This window comes from Panthera leo, chromosome C1 (genome assembly GCF_018350215.1).
Source record: "Panthera leo isolate Ple1 chromosome C1, P.leo_Ple1_pat1.1, whole genome shotgun sequence".
In the NCBI taxonomy this organism is placed as follows: domain Eukaryota; kingdom Metazoa; phylum Chordata; class Mammalia; order Carnivora; family Felidae; genus Panthera; species Panthera leo.
In genome coordinates, this window is record NC_056686.1 from 39,675,332 (window position 1) to 39,692,995 (window position 17,664).

Below are 17,664 nucleotides of genomic sequence, written 5' to 3' on the forward strand. Positions count from 1 at the left end.
GCACTGTGTTAGTCTTGGGGCATATAGACAAAGACGGGTTGTTTCTCAAAGAGCTCACAGTCTTTTTTTCTTTGATTTTTTTTTAACATTTATGCATTTTTGAGTGAGAGAGAGAGAGAGAGAGCACGAGCGGGAGAGGAGAAGAGAGAGAGGGAGAACCAGGATTTGAAGCAGGCTCCAGGCTCTGAGCTGTCAGCATAGAGCCCAACGTGGGACTCAAACCCACCAACTGCAAGATCATGACCTGAGTTGGACGAAGTCGGTTACAAAATTGGACACTTAGTAACCGACTGAGCTACCTAGACGCCCCAAGAGCTCACAGTCTTGAATGGAAGGCAGCCATTGCAATTCCATGAGGAATGGAGTAATCTGGAGAACAAGTTCTATGAGAAGTCAAAAAAGAAACTACTAATTCTTTCTGAGGAAATTTGGGAAGCTTTATTGTCTGCCCTCAGTTCAGTGTAAACTCTCAAGGCAGGGGGTTTGTGTGCCTTCTTTAATGTTAATTCTTTAGTGTCTGGCACATAGTAGGTGCTTAGTAAATACTTGCTGAATGAATTGGTGGGAATTAATACTTTAACTTTATTTTGCAGGATGAGTAGGGGTTCACTAAGCAGAAGAAGAAGGGAGGTATTGTGTTCCAGACAGAGAATAGCTCATACAAAGATACATACATAAGTGTGCACCTTTATTTACCTAAGTTATTTCCCTAAATATAATTCCAGAAGGGATTCTTGAAGAGTATGGATATCAATGGGATTTCTTGTCCTTGGACAGTGCTGGTTTATGCTTGTTGTCTTGGTGTAATTATTAATAGAGCCTCCTTGCACTCTCAAAAGTGTCTGAATTTAACCAAAAGAAGGAGAGGTCCTTTGTCTCAAGCATCAGTCAAGAAAAGTAGTTGATGTAGAAGGGCCCACTACTAGATTTCAGAGGCACTAATTCAATTCTTATTCAGCAGATATTTATTGAATGTGATTCTCTTCTGGGTACTCTAGGGACCCCTAAGGATGAACAAGGCATGGTTTTGCCTTTATTTTAAAGTGATGATTGTACATATTCTTTCCTGCTAATAGGTTATTGTGAAAATAGCACAGTAAACACTCTGAATGTTTGTTTAATGGTTATAATGAGTCAATGTATATTATTTAACCTCTCTCTGTCCTCATTAGTTGTCTTTATCTGTCAATGTAGGGTTAACAATCACAGTACCTACTTTATAGGATTATTGTGATATTAAGTGAGTTAATACATGTAAAGAGCTAATACTAATTCCTGATATAGTAAGTGCTCAGTAGATAGTAGTTGTTATGTAAAGCCACTTTGCAAATGGAGGAAAGCTACCTATAGCTCTCTGCAGCTTAAAAAGGAGAAAAGCAACTATTTGGAAGCTTTGTTTAGGGAAAGTTTCATTTGTTAATCTATTCATCCATTATTTATTGTGAATCATATATGTTCCCCACCCTTTAAGGAGTTCAAGCTTAGTAGGAGAAACAGGCATGCAAGAGAAGACTTTGAATTTATATACATTTGTGTTATGAAACAATGTCCTATCAACATGTACAGTTAGAGGTCTGCTGACACACCTTCACTGGAAATCTCAGCAGAAGAGGGATGGACTTTGATTAATATTAATCAAGGAAGCAATGTGGTTAAAATGGAATTTTAGAAAGGTCAGTGTGTCTGGCTAATGGGGTTCAGTCAAAATTGGAGGTAAGGATATGTTGATAAAAATCTAGGAGAGAGATACAGAGATTTGAATCAAGCAAATAGCAGTGGGTATAAGAAAAGTTAAAGAGATAGATCTATACAACTAAGTGGTTCTCAGGACTCTTGAGAAGCTTACAGATAACTTTTCTTGACTAGAGAGAGATATCTTGAAGGACAAGAGCAAGACACCAGGTCTATTTTCTAAGCCCGCTCTGGGTACTTGTGAAACCTGTGTTGTTAACCTTGTGTGTCCTCACTGTCACCATTGTTACACCATTGTTGAACTTTGTGTAATTGAAGAATGATTGGGAAACACGATAATTGGGGAGATTTAAGGTAGGTAGAAAGTAGGAGAGGAGTAAGCACTTTTATCCTGTGTGCTTGAGAAACCCCAGAAACTGAGGCATTATGCTTGTAATCTTGGATAGCAATTACCAAATGCTTTGAATTAGATGTACTAGAGGAGGAGGCTTGGGCCTAAGGGTGGTCTCATTGGTGCTAGAACCCAGGTCTTTTGACTCCCAATTAACTTTTTTCCTACTGCACTATAGACTGGACAAGACTAGATTTAGACTAGACTATATTGGTTTAGTGGGACCCACTCTTTTCCCAACCAGGAGAGCAGTACTGTTTTATTTGTTTATATATTAGGAATTCTAATAAGCTTTTACTTAGATAAAAAGCACTTACTGGGAAAAAAACCTTGAAAGTAAATCCTCTGGAGTTACAAACCAGCTAAATAGCCTGCTACTCCTATAGTGCAGAAGTGTTGACTCTTGACTCTCCTTTTAAACTAATTATACATATATATTATATATATAAATTATATATATATACACATACATATATACATATATATGTATATATACATATATATACAAATGTATATACATACACATATCCATAATGATGTAATTTCATACATGCATACATATACATACACACACTAAATATTAACTGTTATTATTCATATAGGCAGTAACATTAAAGAATATTTAGAATACATTATTAATTCTCTCAAGCACTTGCACATCCTAGAGTTCTTCCAGAGTCCTGATTGTGTAGAGCATGGTAATGTGGGCAAATGATGAATTCACACTCCAGGCTGCAGCAGTATCCTCCTCTTTTCCATGCCTTCCACATCATCCAAGACTTATTGGAGTTCTCTGCAACTGGTACTTCTCCAGCTATGGAAGCACAGATTCAGTGTGCAAACTCTCATATTATAGCCATTAAATGAGGTTGCAGACAGAGCATTGCCATCTCTAGTAGTAAGACAGTGGTCTTTGTTGAAAGCTCATGGCTTCAGCTCGATGGATTTGTCCTGAAGAATAACTTCCGCTTTAGAGTTTCGGATTTTAGTCATTTGAGGATTTCCAGAGGGATAAAGACCTTACTTTGGTAGAGATTTCTCACATAAAAAAAAAACGGTTCTCTGGAGGGGTGGATTCCAAAAGTTAAGGTTTTTTTGGAGTCCTCTTTGGTACTCATCTATTTTTTTTTTCATTTTTTAAATTTTATTTAAATCCAGGTTAGTTAACATACAGTGTAATAATGATTTCAGGAATAGAATTTGGTGGTTCATCACTTACGTATAACACCCAGTGCTCATCCCAACAAGTGCCCTCCTTAATGCCCATCACCCACTCAGCCCTACCCCCCACCCAGCACCCCTTCAGCAACCCTGTTTGTTCTCTGTATTTAAGAGTCTCTTTAATGGTTTGCCTCCCTCTCTGTTTTTATCTTACTTTTCCTTCCCTTCCCCTATGTTCATCTGTTTTGTTTCTTAAATTCCACATAGGAGTGAAATCATATGATATTTATCATTCTCTGACTGACTTATTTCTAAGACAAGCCATTTCTTTTTTAATGTTTATTTTTGAGAGAGAGAATGCAAGCAGGGGAGGGGCAGAGAGAGAGGGGGACAGAGGATCTGAAGCAGGCTCTGCTGATAGCAGAAAGTCCTGTGCAAGGCTCAAACTCACGAACTCGAGAGATCATGACCCGAGCCAAAGTCCAACCCTTAACCAACTGACCCACCCAGGCGCCCCTAAGAGAAACTCTATTTTAACCTGCCATGTGATTATGTTCATTTTACTTTAGCAGATATTTACTGAGCACAAACTACAAGGCAGCCAATGCGCTCAACTGGAGGGAAACAAAGACACATAAGAACAGCCCTTGCCCTGGAGTATCTTTTTGTTTCTTTTTTTAGTTTATTTATTTTGAGAGAGTGTGCATGTACCTGTGTGTGAGCAGGAGAGGGGCAGAGAGAAAGGAAGAGAGAATCCCAAACAGGCTCCACATTAACAGCACAGAGCCCTATGCAGGGCTCAATTCCAGGAACTGTGAGGTCATGACCTGAGCTGAAATCAAGAGTCAGAACCTTAGCTAACTGAGCCACCCAGGTGCCCCACCCTGGAGTATCTTGAAAGCAGCTCAGGGAAACAGACCCGTAAACAACTGTGATGGTGGAGGCAGGAAGAATAAGCTGCTATAAAAGCTCAAATAATGAATCAGCTCATTTTGCTTTGTGAGGTTGAAGCCTTGAAGGATGAATGTGATTTTCCAGGGAGAGAATGCATTTCACATGGAAGAAATAGGAACAAAGGCATGAGGTAGAAGGGCCAAGCAACATGGGAGAATAGACTGGCATGTCTAGAGCTGTATATATGGGAGGGAATGTCCCAAAGGACTCAGGAAACTTAAATGAAGACCAGATTGCAAAGAGCCTTGAATTCCATACTGAATAATTGGACTTGATATAAGCAGTGAGGATCATGGAAGGTGTTTTAGGCAGGAGAAGAAAATCATAGCTTGAGCGAAATAGAAGTGACAGTATTTGATTCTGTTTAATCTTTAAAAACAATTTCATGTGTTTCTACCTAATACTAAAAATATTTAGCATCTTTGAGTATGTAACAGCATTTCCTATACCCTATAATAATACATGCTTTATGTGTATTTTTTCACTTAAGCCTCACACCTTAGGCATTATTATTGTCCCATTTTGAACATGATGACACTAAAACTCAAAGAGAATCTTTAAACTTGATCAAGGTCCTGGTCAAAGCTTGCAAGTTTAATGATTTTAACCAACTGTCTCTAGTTCTGTATTTTATTAAAATAACTTTGGTCACCAGACTGGATATCGGAGGAACATAATACCAACCTGGCTCTTCATTTGAGACAGATTTTAAAATCCTCAAAAGCTTCACTTCCCTTTAGCCAGCATTCTTACACTTTAATGTCAGTTGAAAATCTGAGTTAACCTTACCAAAAATTTTGTTTGCTAATTAAAAACTATTTATCTATAGACTCTGACATATTAGAGCTGGCAGGGACTTCAGAAATCGCCTAGTTTCAGTTCTTATTTAATCGAGAAGATTCTGGTCCAAAGAGGAGAGTGATTTGCCCAAGGTCATAGAATTATTAGTGGTAGAGATGGAACTGGCCTTGAGGTTTTCTGGCTCCTTCTTGTATATTCCCTAGTGATTTAAAATGGATCTTACTTTCAGGAACACATGTCAAGCACCTACTGTGTATAAAGGTCATTGCTCTAGGCACGTCCTTCAGTAACACCCTGACACGTGGAAACATATAAAACTTCATGTCAGGTGAATGGTACGGTTTTGTTATCTACTGATACCAAGTAAAAATACGTCTTTTCTCTGTCCACATCATGGAATTGGCACACATAGATCAATAGTGAAGATGTTCATTGTTCTAAGCCCTTGTGCATTTTGTGCCCGAGGGACCCATGTGCTAATAGACAATAAACAAATTTCAAGCAGAAGTTTATATATTATTTGAATTATGAAAACTTTTAAATTTTTTTTTAATGTTTATTTATTTTTGAGACAGAGAGAGACAGAGCATGAACAGGGGAGGGTCAGAGAGAGAGGGAGACACAGAATCCAAAACAGGCTCCGGGCTCTAAGCTGTCAGCACAGAGCCCGATGCGGGGCTCGAACCCACAGACCGCGAGATCATGACCTGGGCTGAAGTCGGATGCTCAACCGCCACCCAGGCGCCCCTGAATTATGAAAACTTTAAGATGACAAAAGAGCTTCAAAATTTTTGAACAAGATAAAAGTTTTAATGATAGGCATAACATATATGACATGAACATTTTATATCCCTAAGGGTTCTTGATGGTTAGCAAAACCTTTTGCAAGCCTTCTCATTTCACTGACAATGTAAAAACAATTAAATGTGATGATTATTCGATATCCCATCATCCAGTTTATAGACAATGAAGTAAACAAAGTAAGTATTGAATAATAAAATCAGTAAGTAGCTGTTTGGGGTAAAGTTGAAATTTTCTTTTTATATTTTTCTTTAAACTGTCCATAGAATCTTAGGTTACATATAATAAATATAGTTTGTAAAACCCTGATGTAGGTTTTAAAAACTGTGATTTAAGTTGTTCACTCTTCTCAGTAGGGAGCAAACTGAATAGTGAGGTCAATATCAGTAACCCTTTTTAAAGAACTTAAGTATAATTTCTGTAATAACCTAGGATTAATGGTGACTTGATAAAATAAAAGTTATGTATTTGTGAATAATTTCAGAGTAAGACCAGGGCTTTTCCAGAGACTGAAATTTCACAGGAGCCCAGCATCATTATGGTTACCACATAATATCATAAAGAAAAGTTAGCATGAAATAGATATTTGTAGCCTACAAGGCTTTGGGGGCTGTAATGTTAAAACATCTGTTCAAAAACCTTACATTAAAAAAAATACTCATCTTCATTAAAGATGTGATCCTTTTCAAGGAGGTATTTTGAACTTGAAGCTGCTGTTGCTAAGGGGTTGCTAAGGGAAATGAGCTACTCAGCACTAATGTGCAACTTTACTCTTCTGCTTAAAAGTAGTTAAATCATTCCCCCAGCTTCAGAGTCAGAGAAGAGAACTAAAAAGGGTCAAGTGGAGAGTTGCCTCTTTCTGACAGGTATATAGCATGCCTCTCTTGTTTTTCATGGTTTTTCTTCATCTCCCACAGAGATTGGAAGCAACTTTCTTGGGCATAAAAAGGGTGAAAAGGTAAACAAGACTGCTGTGCAGGGCAGGGCTTATAATGAATGTAGACTGTTCCTAAGGCAGAAGGAAGTACCTGACCACTGAGAGAAATGCAGCTGCTGATGAGCAACCTCAGGAAAGGGCTTTTTATAATAACCCTGCATTAAGGGTGACTTGAAAGAGAAAGTTGTTTATTAATGAATAAAGTACCAAACAATTGTGTCCTAAGCATTTGGTTTTAAAGTTTTTCTAAAATATTTGGAACCAATTATTTCTGTTCTTTTACCGAGTGCCCACTATGTTCTAGGTACTGACGTTCTTCGTGCTGGGATGATAAGGCAAACAACATGCAATTTCTACCCTGCAAGCTCACAGTAGAGTGTGAAAATAAAAAAGAACTATAATTCATTGAATACAATCTGTAATAAAATTGTTTGAAAATTGTTGACATTTAGAATTATGCTCAGAGTTGAATTTTTGATAAAATTTGGAAAATATTTGGAGAGATTAATGTCTTGGGGCTTTAGTAGACAAGTCCATCTGAGGATCAGGCACTCTTTCCTCCACTACCAGAGATGGAGGAAGGAATAGCACACACACAAAATTATAGCAGGCAAAAACATGACCTTGGTAATTCTCATAGGACCAGGATTCTGTCATCACCTGGTGGCAGAATACTGAAATTGCCAGCAATAGGTTAGGTTTTTTGTTCTTGGGTTTGGTTTGGTTTTTTACTGTTATTGTTATACTGTCAGCAGATATCAGTGACATTACTTTGAATGTTAGTTTCTGAATATATAATAACATAGAGAATAAGACTTAAATTTCTCTAGATCTACACTCTTCTATATAAGGTAGTATTTATAGTGAAGAGTGTGGATTGAGATTGGATATGTATAAATATGCCTCTTACTAGCTGTGTGATCTTGAGCAAATCATTTAAATTCCCTAATGTTTTGTTTCCCTATTGGAAATCTCAGAGTTATGAGATTAAATGAGATTTATAGGCAAAGTGTCTAGTGCAATGTTGGACACAGAGTAGATGTGCCGTAACTATTAATTCCTATTCTTTTTATGAAAGTACTTACTGAATAAAAGGCCTGCTCTCCCACAGTCATATCATAATATTCCTCTTTTTATAACTTTAAAAATGTGGAAGAGATTGGAATAGATTTAGAGGAAACCTCAAAGGGGGTCTAGCTACAATGAGCTGGCTGCCAATATCCCCTTCCTTCCATACTCCCCCACCTTTGTTATTATATAAAATATCTGGAATTTTCCTAGACAAATCCTATCATTCTTTAAGCCTAGTATTAGTTCCAGCTTCTCCCCTGAAGGCTTTCCTCATCAGTGCAGAAGGCATCCTCACCATCAACTATTCTTCAGTATTTTATTTTGATACTATTCCTTTTATATTCCTTACACTATCAAGATTCATGTGTAAATATGAATGTTTCTTTCCCAGCCAAACTGTAAGCTTCTTGAAGGTGGGAATTATGACTTGTATTTCTTCTTCTTCACACTCAGAATTTAGCACTGAACTTTACTTATTGGACTAAGTTCTAATCTGCAGCAGACATTTTGGTTAGAACTGGAACAGACCATTCAGCCTTTCTTAGTTATTGTTGTCTTATTATTCTCTAAATGTTTTTGAGAGTCTTTGAATTGTATCTTCCTCAGCAAGATTGAATTATCTTATAGCGAGGTACTAATTGATACAGTTTTCCCTATTTTCCATATTAATAACAGGTACCATATAGAGTGCTGCCTCTACAAAGCCTATCTGTTTTAGTCTTGGCAACAAACCTTAAGGGAAGTATTACTGTGCCCATTTTACAGGTGAGGAAACTGAGACTTAGGGAGCCTAGCATATCTTTTTCCCTAAGATGGTGTTTAGTGCCTCCTAGTTGAATCACATGAAATAGGCCTTGGAATAGTTTTTGAGATGATGTTGAATGGAATCGTTGATCTTTATTCCTTCCTCATAATTGAGTGTTGCCTGGAGCCTGGCTCTGTCCTGTAAGGGGCTCAGGACATCAGAGTTCATCCAACCGATGTTTGCTGAGTAGCTACTGTATGTAAGGAATTTTGCCAAATTTGGAAGAAGTAAAGAATTAGGTCTGAATCAGGTACTCATCATACCTGCTAAAATTTTTTGCTTTCCAGCTTTAGCTATGTCCTGTAAGGGGCTCAGGACATCAGAGTTCATCCAGCCGATGTTTGCTGAGCAGCTACTGTATGTAAGGAATTTTGCCAGATTTGGAAGAAGTAGAGAATTAGGTCTGAATCAGGTACTCATCCTACCTGCTAAAATTTTTTGCTTTCCAGCTTTAATCCTTTGTCTCACTCACTTCAGATTTATAGCCTGGTCATAATGACAGGCTAAATGAGATACATTTTGAGGACATGTTTAGTTAGAAGCACTTCACAAAGAAATCTCTTGGTCACTTTTAGATGAGAAAAAATTACATCTTTTTCTTTCTCTTCTAGTCTGTATCCATCTTCCTCATTCATTCAACAGATATTTATTAAGCATATTCTTCTATGAAGTGATGGAGAGGAAGTCTTACTTTTAGATAAGGAAAACACCTTTCTAGAAGAATGCTTAGATATAACCGTTGTGATTCCTATGATGTTGTGTGAAATTGTGCATATCAAGTGCCTAGTGTAGTGTTCAGTATACAATAGACTGCTGGTAAAAAACAGTTTTTATTTGTACTTTATAAGTCCTATTATTTTATTTCTTCTTCTCCTCCCTCTCCTCCTCTCATCTTCGCTTCCTTCTCCTTCTCCTCCTCCTTCTACAATACTTTTTTACGATACTATACATTTTTTCTTTATTTGTAGTTGCAGAATTATGAGTCCAGAATTTTTTTTGAAAAAACTCTTGTGTTGAATTATTTTCTAAACTGTATTAATCTGGTTAAACACTGAATCCTTTGATGGTATGGCTATTCCATATTTATCTGTTCAGTGGCCTTTGATTTGTAAAGATTTATATTTACATGAGGGTATTTTGTTTGTTTCTTTTTTTATTATTTTTAGTGAAGCTCATCTGAGCTGAAATGGAAAGGCCCCAAATCCTTTAATGCAGGGATCTTCAGAAATCTCTGTGTGTTTGCACATTGACCCTGTTGAGTTTTCTTAGGCTGTGATGAAGAATATAACAGTGAAAAGTCCAGAGAGGGACTCCACCTAAATTAGATTTTTTTTTGATAAATGTGTATTTACCTTTTTCAGAATTTTGTAAGTAAGGCAGTTTTCCTGTCCTTTAAATTTTCTTTCCCAGAAAGACATCCTAGTGCTTTAAGGGAATGGTCAAAGGCACTTTTGAAAAAGCGTACCTTAATTCTGAAAAGAAATCTTCTGCTTTCAGCTGCTATTCTAGCATAAGGCATAGGAATGGAAAGAAAATGGGAAGATCAAGTGTGAATCAACCCAGAGGTTGGTTTACCTGCACAGGTGAACTCTAGGCAATTTAAGTGGACTAGACATCCATTTGTCACATTTTCCTACACAGGAGCATTCTTGTAGCTCTTTCCTGCAATCCATAGTAGACAAAACTACTTAGGAAAGAGAAAAGCATCATACGGTCAGGTCATATATCTCTAAGAGAACATCGACAGTGAATTCCAAGACTCCATGTCAGTCTGGTGCATTTTTCTTGCCTCTATGGTATGTTTCCATTTTCCTATAAAATTTGATTTAATGTTTTTAACAGGAAAAAGAAAGACAAAACCAGTGCCACAATTCATCAAAGGAAAATTAGGCTTTAAATTTTATCCAAAGCCCTTAAATAGAGTATACCATTGTCTGGGCATACTGATTGTATTTTCTCTAAAGGAAGAAATGCCAACAGTTTTGTGTCTATTTTTCAAGGGAAGAGGGAGAAGATAACAAGAAATAGCAAGCACTACAGGAAAATGTCAGGTCATAGTCACTGATGATGCTATTTAAATGGTGTGCCATAATCATATTAGGACAGAGCACGTGGAATTCCTGATTTCTGCATGACAGTGAAGAAGGGCCAGCAATTATCTGTGTGTGTGTGTGTGTGTGTGTGTGTGTGTGTGTGTGTGTCTGTTTGTTCTACCTTCCCACCCTATTTTGCTAATTCAATTGAGGTGCAAGAAGAGATAATCCAGATACCCAGAACAGGAGGAAAAAAGTCTGCAGCTGTGCTGGGAGGGACTGGTGTGAAGAGAGAGGCTCAGTCAGACTTGGAGTTTTGTGCTATTGCACGTGAATGCTCTGGAACTGCCCTAATCGACTGAAAATGAGCCGGCTACGGTCATATGGAACAGGTCTGTTTAGCCACATCGCTGGGTAGCATGGCAGATGGTAGACCGTCAATGGGTGGTATTGATTGGCTGGATTTGCCTTAGGGTAACAAGACTATGGTCCTTAAAACCCCGCCTCATCTTATTTTCCTTTGTGTAACTACGTACAGTTGTGGTTTACTCTTCTCACTCCCCAAGCCCCCAATATCTCCCTTTTTCTTTTTTCAAATCAAAAGCCTTTCTTGGTAATCAAAATAGAGAGGTTACCTTGAGATAAACACTCTTTAAATTATCACCAAGGCAAGAAAACTCGGGAATATTTTATTTACTAGGCTGATTACATTTTAATGTTTGAAGAAAGTGACATTTTTTAATTAGTGTTTAAGACATATGGTGAGTGTACAAATTAGCTTATTGCATACAACCAGAATTTGATGAGAGCAACTCCTTCTCATTCCCCAGTTAAAAATTGTCACTTGAAACTTAATATATGCGAGGAGGTTAAATGGTATTAAGCGAGGCAGCCTAGACTTAAACATGAAGGAGACAGTCACTATTGTATGTGGCTAAATATTGCCTGGATGGGCTGGAAAAATACTAGTATCGACATTTGTGTTTGCAAGAGGATGTGTAAGTTCTAGGGCATTAATTTTGTCCAGCCAAGAAAACAAAATTCCAGGTATCTGTGTGTGTTGGTTTCTCTTTTAGATACGAGAGAACGTAAAATAGTGCATGCATGCTCTTTAATAATATCCTCCTTTAAATCAGGCCATATAACAATATAAGGGATGAGATTTATTTATGTCCAGGTGATTCTTTATCTTTGAACATCCACCTTCCATCACTTGGGGCTTTCAGCTTGGGACATTCTATTTATTCCTGGCAGAGGAGCAAATTAATTGGAATAGAATTGTACAAAGGAGACACCACGTTAGCTATACATCCAAAATAACACAGGACAGAAATGTTCCACGTTGAGGTGGATCTTAGGAAAAAAGAATAGGACTGAGGAGAGATATGATTCATTTGCTCTTGTGGTCATTTATAGCTATTGGTATGATTGTATTTTTAAAAGAGATGCTTAAGATTTTGTTTCTGTTTTTTTTCCCAGTGTCTTTATGTTTAAGCTTTTGGTTATTTCCTATCATAAAAGACCCTATCAAATAACCTCATGCTTTACTCAGAAGAAAAGTTGTACCCTTAAACTCTTTCCTCCATCTTGTATGTGATTCATCCATATGCTCACTTTTGATGGGTTTTTATCACGTGAGTCAATATTTTTCTCTTTTTGCTAAAGGAAAATATTTCCAGGGAGTTTTTGGTCCCTCCCCCACGGCCCTGCTCTGTGTTGATTGCATTTTCCTTGTTCATCCTTTGCTGAATGAAACAAAGCGTGTTTGTGTTTCATTCTTCACAGTTCTTATTAGAATTGGTGATGGTGTTTTGTTTCCTCCCTATAAGTCAGGAGAAGGAATTTTATTTGTTTATTTTGACAAGATACAGAGAGATACAAGACACGATGCCTATCATGTCACACTGTACACCTAAAAGGCGGGGGCGGGGGTGGGGGGGAACACCACGATCCTTTAAGATGGTTCATTTGAATCTGTGCACTCTACCCACCTGGTGGTTATATAGTGAACTGTTACTTTAAAGAGTAGTTTAAACACCAGCCATGTTTGGGGCAGGCTGCTCTTGCAAAGAGAGCAGTACATATAACAGGAGTCTACTGTGTGTGAGATAAGGGGAAAATTCAGCTCACTGACTAGAGGTTTTAATGTGCGAACTCTAGGGAAATAATATATTGACTGTTCCGTGGCGCGCAAGAAAATTGAAGAACCCTTTGCAGACGGAGTGCTTTGCAAAGGATTCTATCTGTTTCTCTTAAAACAAAATCTGTGGCAAGATGTTTGAAATCAGCAGGACGCTTAATGCTGCTTTGTTAAATAATGAGGTAATATTTTGTCACTTTTTTTCTGGGCAGCATCTGTTTCCCTTCCCCCCCTTCATTTTTCCCCCCTATGTTTATGAAGGATTCTTTTTTCTTTTTCTTTTTTTCCTCTCTTTTCTTTTTCTCTTTTTTTTTTCTTCTCATGGAAGTCAAGGAATACAATTCACGCTTCCCTTTCTGTTCCTTCCTTTTGGTGCTTTTGGAGAATTTGGTTTGTCTTTTTTATTTGCAGTTTCAGCCGGCTGCTGTTTCCTAGCCCATTGTGCCACGTAAGGCTTCTCCACTGCGCGGAGTAGGTAGTTATTAACGCTGAATTGGCTTCTGGTACAGTCCATCTGGACTCTGTGTGGGAAAGCTGGCTGCCGGCGACTGATGCTGACATATCTGCAACCTTTGGGATGTGTGCATGGTGGCAAGGGGCTGACTGATATGAGATTACTTCTTTTAAGGGAAATTGTTATTAATGAGTCAAGAAACTGCTCTTTTATGGTAAGAGGGATACAGCGGCACTGGCAGCCCCACAGCTCTGGGATATCATTTTTAGGTTGCCTTAGCTGCCTGAGTGAGACAAGTTTCTTTCTGTGGTGGTGGAGGATTGTGGCAGAAAAAAAAATCGTGCATGACTGGGAGACTCGCCTGCCTGATTCTTGAGATAATATATTGAGAATCTGTTGCTTTACAAATGTCACACCACTGATGGAGCGGTCAGCCCCTCACTCTGAAAGATGAATGGTACTATTGGAAATGCAATAATAAGGTTGACTTTTCCCAACAATAGGATTCTGCCTTTGTCTTTAGAGAAAAGGCCTCTGAGGACATTTGTGCATTTGTTTGAGGATTCCGTTGAAAGACTTTAGAGTGGAGGTTTTTTGGAGAAGTAATCAATATACAAAGTGCATGGATTTTTTTTAGCCTAGCACAACCAGCTAATTATTTATACTGTAATATACAGTTCCTGTTTCGGAAAAGTGGCCAGAACATCTTTTGATATACCTACTGTTGATTGATACCTAAGTGTGCTGAGATTAGTAAGGAAGGGAGAGAATGCTTTTAAGACATTGTGACTCTTATAACCTCCAGAGAGATACAAAGTAAAGATTTTGGTCTGGAGCGGAGCTGTTTTCATTTGTGTTTTTCAGCATTGTGTTCATGGTTTTCTTTTCACAATATTTTGATATTGATAGGATTGCATTCAGAGTTTCTGTTGTTGATTTGGGGCACCTGTACCTTCCCTGTGTCTGTATGTTGAGCTCTTTAGAACACTTAACCTATGAATTCGTCCCTAGAACACAGTTCAACAGATACTATAGTACTGTTGTGACTTGTAGGACTCTGTATATTTGCTGGAGAAATTATTTTAAAAGTTTACTTAGACCAGTATTGTTTCACCATAACTATTGTTACCATTTTAACATTTCTACTTTTCTCTTTCATGTATTTTTATTTCGAACAGCTGAATGTATCATAGAGTGTACCCAGCACATACCGTTTTGTGGTGTATCTGTATTTTTAAAAGTGTGAATATGTACATTTGTGTGTGTGTGTGTGTGTGTGTGTGTGTTCATGAAATAGTAGCTGGGAAAAAAACAGTTTTAATTTTTTTTAATATAAAGGTCATTTTCTTTTCTAACAATTTTTCATGGGCCTGTCTTTTCTTGGACTTCGAAGCCCAGAGTGTAGCATGATTTTCGGCCTCTATTTCTATTGTGCCCAGTCCCGTCTTGCTGTCAACTACAGCCAAAGATTTAAAATAATGTTGAATTATTTCCTTAGTAATACTTGTTACCTCTGTGTATTCATTGAGGAACAAATTGACTAAATTGTGAATTAAATAAATAGCAGTAATTTAGCCTTTTGGATAGAAGTAAAGCAGAAACTCTTCAGGTAAGCCACTTTAAAACCCAAACCAGAACAGATTACTATCCTATTGGAAGACTGGTGTCGCAGAGGTTATGACATGTGTAACATGGGCAGACAAACTGTATACATCACCACACACTTGCTAAATAGCTCTTTGCAAGTCTTTCAAGGGGCCAAAGATAAAATACATCTTTTGAAGGAGAGAAGCAAAATCACGTGTTCAGTTAAGCAAGATGAGCCCTCTGCACCGGTTATGAAATGATGCTATTGTCAAAAGCATGCTTTACCATTCTCTATAGCAGTAGTGAAAGCAGAGAAAATGTGTTTTAGTGGATTTTTAAAAATTCAGATCATGCCTCTATCCAAGTTGAGAAATATATTCATTTAAATAAATCATTCATCATTCTCTGTTTTGAAAAGCTCAGACAGAAGGCAGAAAGGTAGAGGCTGACAACTTTCCCCCTCCCCCACCCCAGCTTTTTTTCTTTTTTTTATTAGGAAGTAGTTTTCTGAAGCAAACTTGTATGAACCCAGTTCACAGAACAAGCACAGTCTCAAACTTGCCTTCTCTTGAAACCCTGGCCATGTTAGCTGCACAAGGAGCATTACTTACTGAAAATCAGCAATATTAGGAAATAATAAAGTTAAAACGTGGATGTATTAGCACATTAAAGTGCTTTTGTTGTATCTTTAAGCCTAGAGGCAGATCATTAAATATGCATTTCGCTAGAAAGCAACTGTCCAGAAAGATAAGGTGGTTGAAAATATTCCATACTGGAAAAGCCCTCTGTCAAAGGGGTTTGATGGTGCAGCCCTCAGGACAGGGGAAAGGGAGGACACTCCCACTATTAAGGTTTGCAAGCGGCGGGTGACCTGCAGTTGTTACAGTACTTTTGAGCTGGGAGGAGAGAAGAGGTAAAAATACAAGTATGGCTGTTGTTGCTTCTGCCTGGCCTTAATTACCAGACACAAGAAGCAGTTCAGAAATCTGGTCTCTGTTGTTGTAGAGGTCACCAAATCATTAACATCGTCAATCTGGCAGTAGCTAATTTAAATAGCACCTGATGTTGCAACGCCTCCCTTCCTTTCCCCAGCCAATCAGATCCTGGCTTCGGCTGACAGATGGTCCCATAAATGGATGTAAAAAGGGGAAGCTTCGAGCCAATTTCAGCAAGGCTCTGTTCAGTTGTTCTTATCTACATCCTAGAATCGGGGGTTTCAGCTCACTGCTCCTTTTCTTTCTTTTTTTTTTTCTTTCTCTCCCCCCATCCCCTCCCCCCAAATAATTGATTTACTTTACAATCATCCACACTGTGTTTTGTGGATCTTTAAATATATATAACAATAGTAGTCATTTAAAAAATACATTCTGAAACCTTTGCAAATTTTAAGAGAAGAGTCGAAGCTCTGCGAGACCCAATATTTGCCAATAAGAATGGTTATGGTAGGTATGACTAGATTTATAATCTGTTGTTTGTGTTGCTGGAGGGAAGAAAAACATCTACACCTTGACCAGTCTTATGCTTGCACAAGAGTTTAGTTCTCTGCTGCTGTTTGGTTCCTACATTTACTATCTCTTTTGTGTAGAGAGTGCCGGTAGGTCCTTTTATTGAAAAGCAGTGGGGAAATAGATTGTCATTTTTAACAGGTCATTGTCAATTTTCCCTTCAACATAAAGGAGGGGGGTGATGTAGAGGGGAGGTGGGCCGAAATAATTGCTGATTTTTTGAAAGAGATTATATTACATGAGACCATGTTGGCAAAAAAAAAAAAAAAAGGGTTTTGTTCTGTGTTTTTTTGTGAGGGAGAGGGGGTTTGTCTATGTGCCTGGGTTTTGTGGGGCTGGAGGGGATGTAGCGGGGTTAGGAATCTCCATTTCCGTGCTGGAAATTTAAAGCTCGAGAGGCAGTTCCTGGATACTGAACGTTGAGATGGGCAGTTGTGTTTCGGGGGACTGCGCAGTCAAAACGGCAAAGAGAGTGATTTATTTGGGCTTCAGTAAATGCTGCATCTTGTATTTCAAAGAGTTTCCTGTCATGACCTCATAAAAAAGAGGAGGCGGCTTGTATGTGTAGCGGTGCCTGGCGTGTTGAGTTGTTGCTTCCTTCTCTGGGCAGCAGCTCTGTAAGAAGGAATGTCAGCTTTTACATAACGTTCCTTTCCGCTTTTGACACACTGTGTGAGGGTCCATCTTCTTCTGATCACAGATGGAGTGGAATGGCTTGAAGATGGTAAGTGAAAATTCAGAGGAAGGCAGCTTGGAGATTCCAGCCTTGTGTGTGTGTGTGCGTGTGTGTGTGTGTGTGTGTGTGTGTAAGGATGATGGACTGTGCATCGTAAATCACTGTGCAGATCGTGTCTGTGTCTGTGTGTGTGTTTATTAGTATTTCTCTTTTCTGAAACCCAGCATCCATCTCCAAGTGTAATGGCACTGCATGCACACAAGGCACACACACTGCCTCTTCCATCGAACACACATTTAGCCAAGCGAGGCTGGTGTCTTTTTTGACAATCACAATGTCACCGTAGCTGTTGGCTGGCGTGTCCACCGCCTCTGTGAGCTTTCAACAGAATTACATGACTGTTAAAGTTAAAGGCACATTTCTTTTTCAGTCTCCTGCTAGGAGTGATGGGGAAGGCTGGGTATGAGGGGTGGAGGAGGTGAGGTTCAGTACCAGCAGATGCAATTGTGAAGCAGGACTTTTGGATGTGGAAAGGGAAGTGGAAAACCATTCTGCCAAAGTAGTAAATCTATTTTTAGCATCATCTTTTTCGGGAAAAAAAGAAGCAGGGAAACTCCTTGAGTGCCGCTCCTGTCGCCTGATGTTGACCCTGAAGA

General features: G+C 38.5%; 1 protein-coding gene across 5 annotated transcripts in view; it reads left to right on the forward strand.

Moving 5' to 3' along the window:
• The window catches only part of ELAVL4 (ELAV like RNA binding protein 4), a 154,411-nt gene that overhangs the window by 48,718 nt on the left and 88,029 nt on the right, over nt 1-17,664 (forward strand). The window contains exon 1 of one of the 5 annotated variants that reach the window (XM_042952240.1): nt 12,769-12,968. The exons of the other annotated variants lie outside the window; for them this stretch is intronic. Coding sequence (XP_042808174.1) covers nt 12,921-12,968 — 48 coding nt within the window. The 5' untranslated portion in view covers nt 12,769-12,920. Of the gene's footprint in view, nt 1-12,768; nt 12,969-17,664 lie in introns of those variants that run through there. 5 annotated transcript variants of the gene reach the window in all.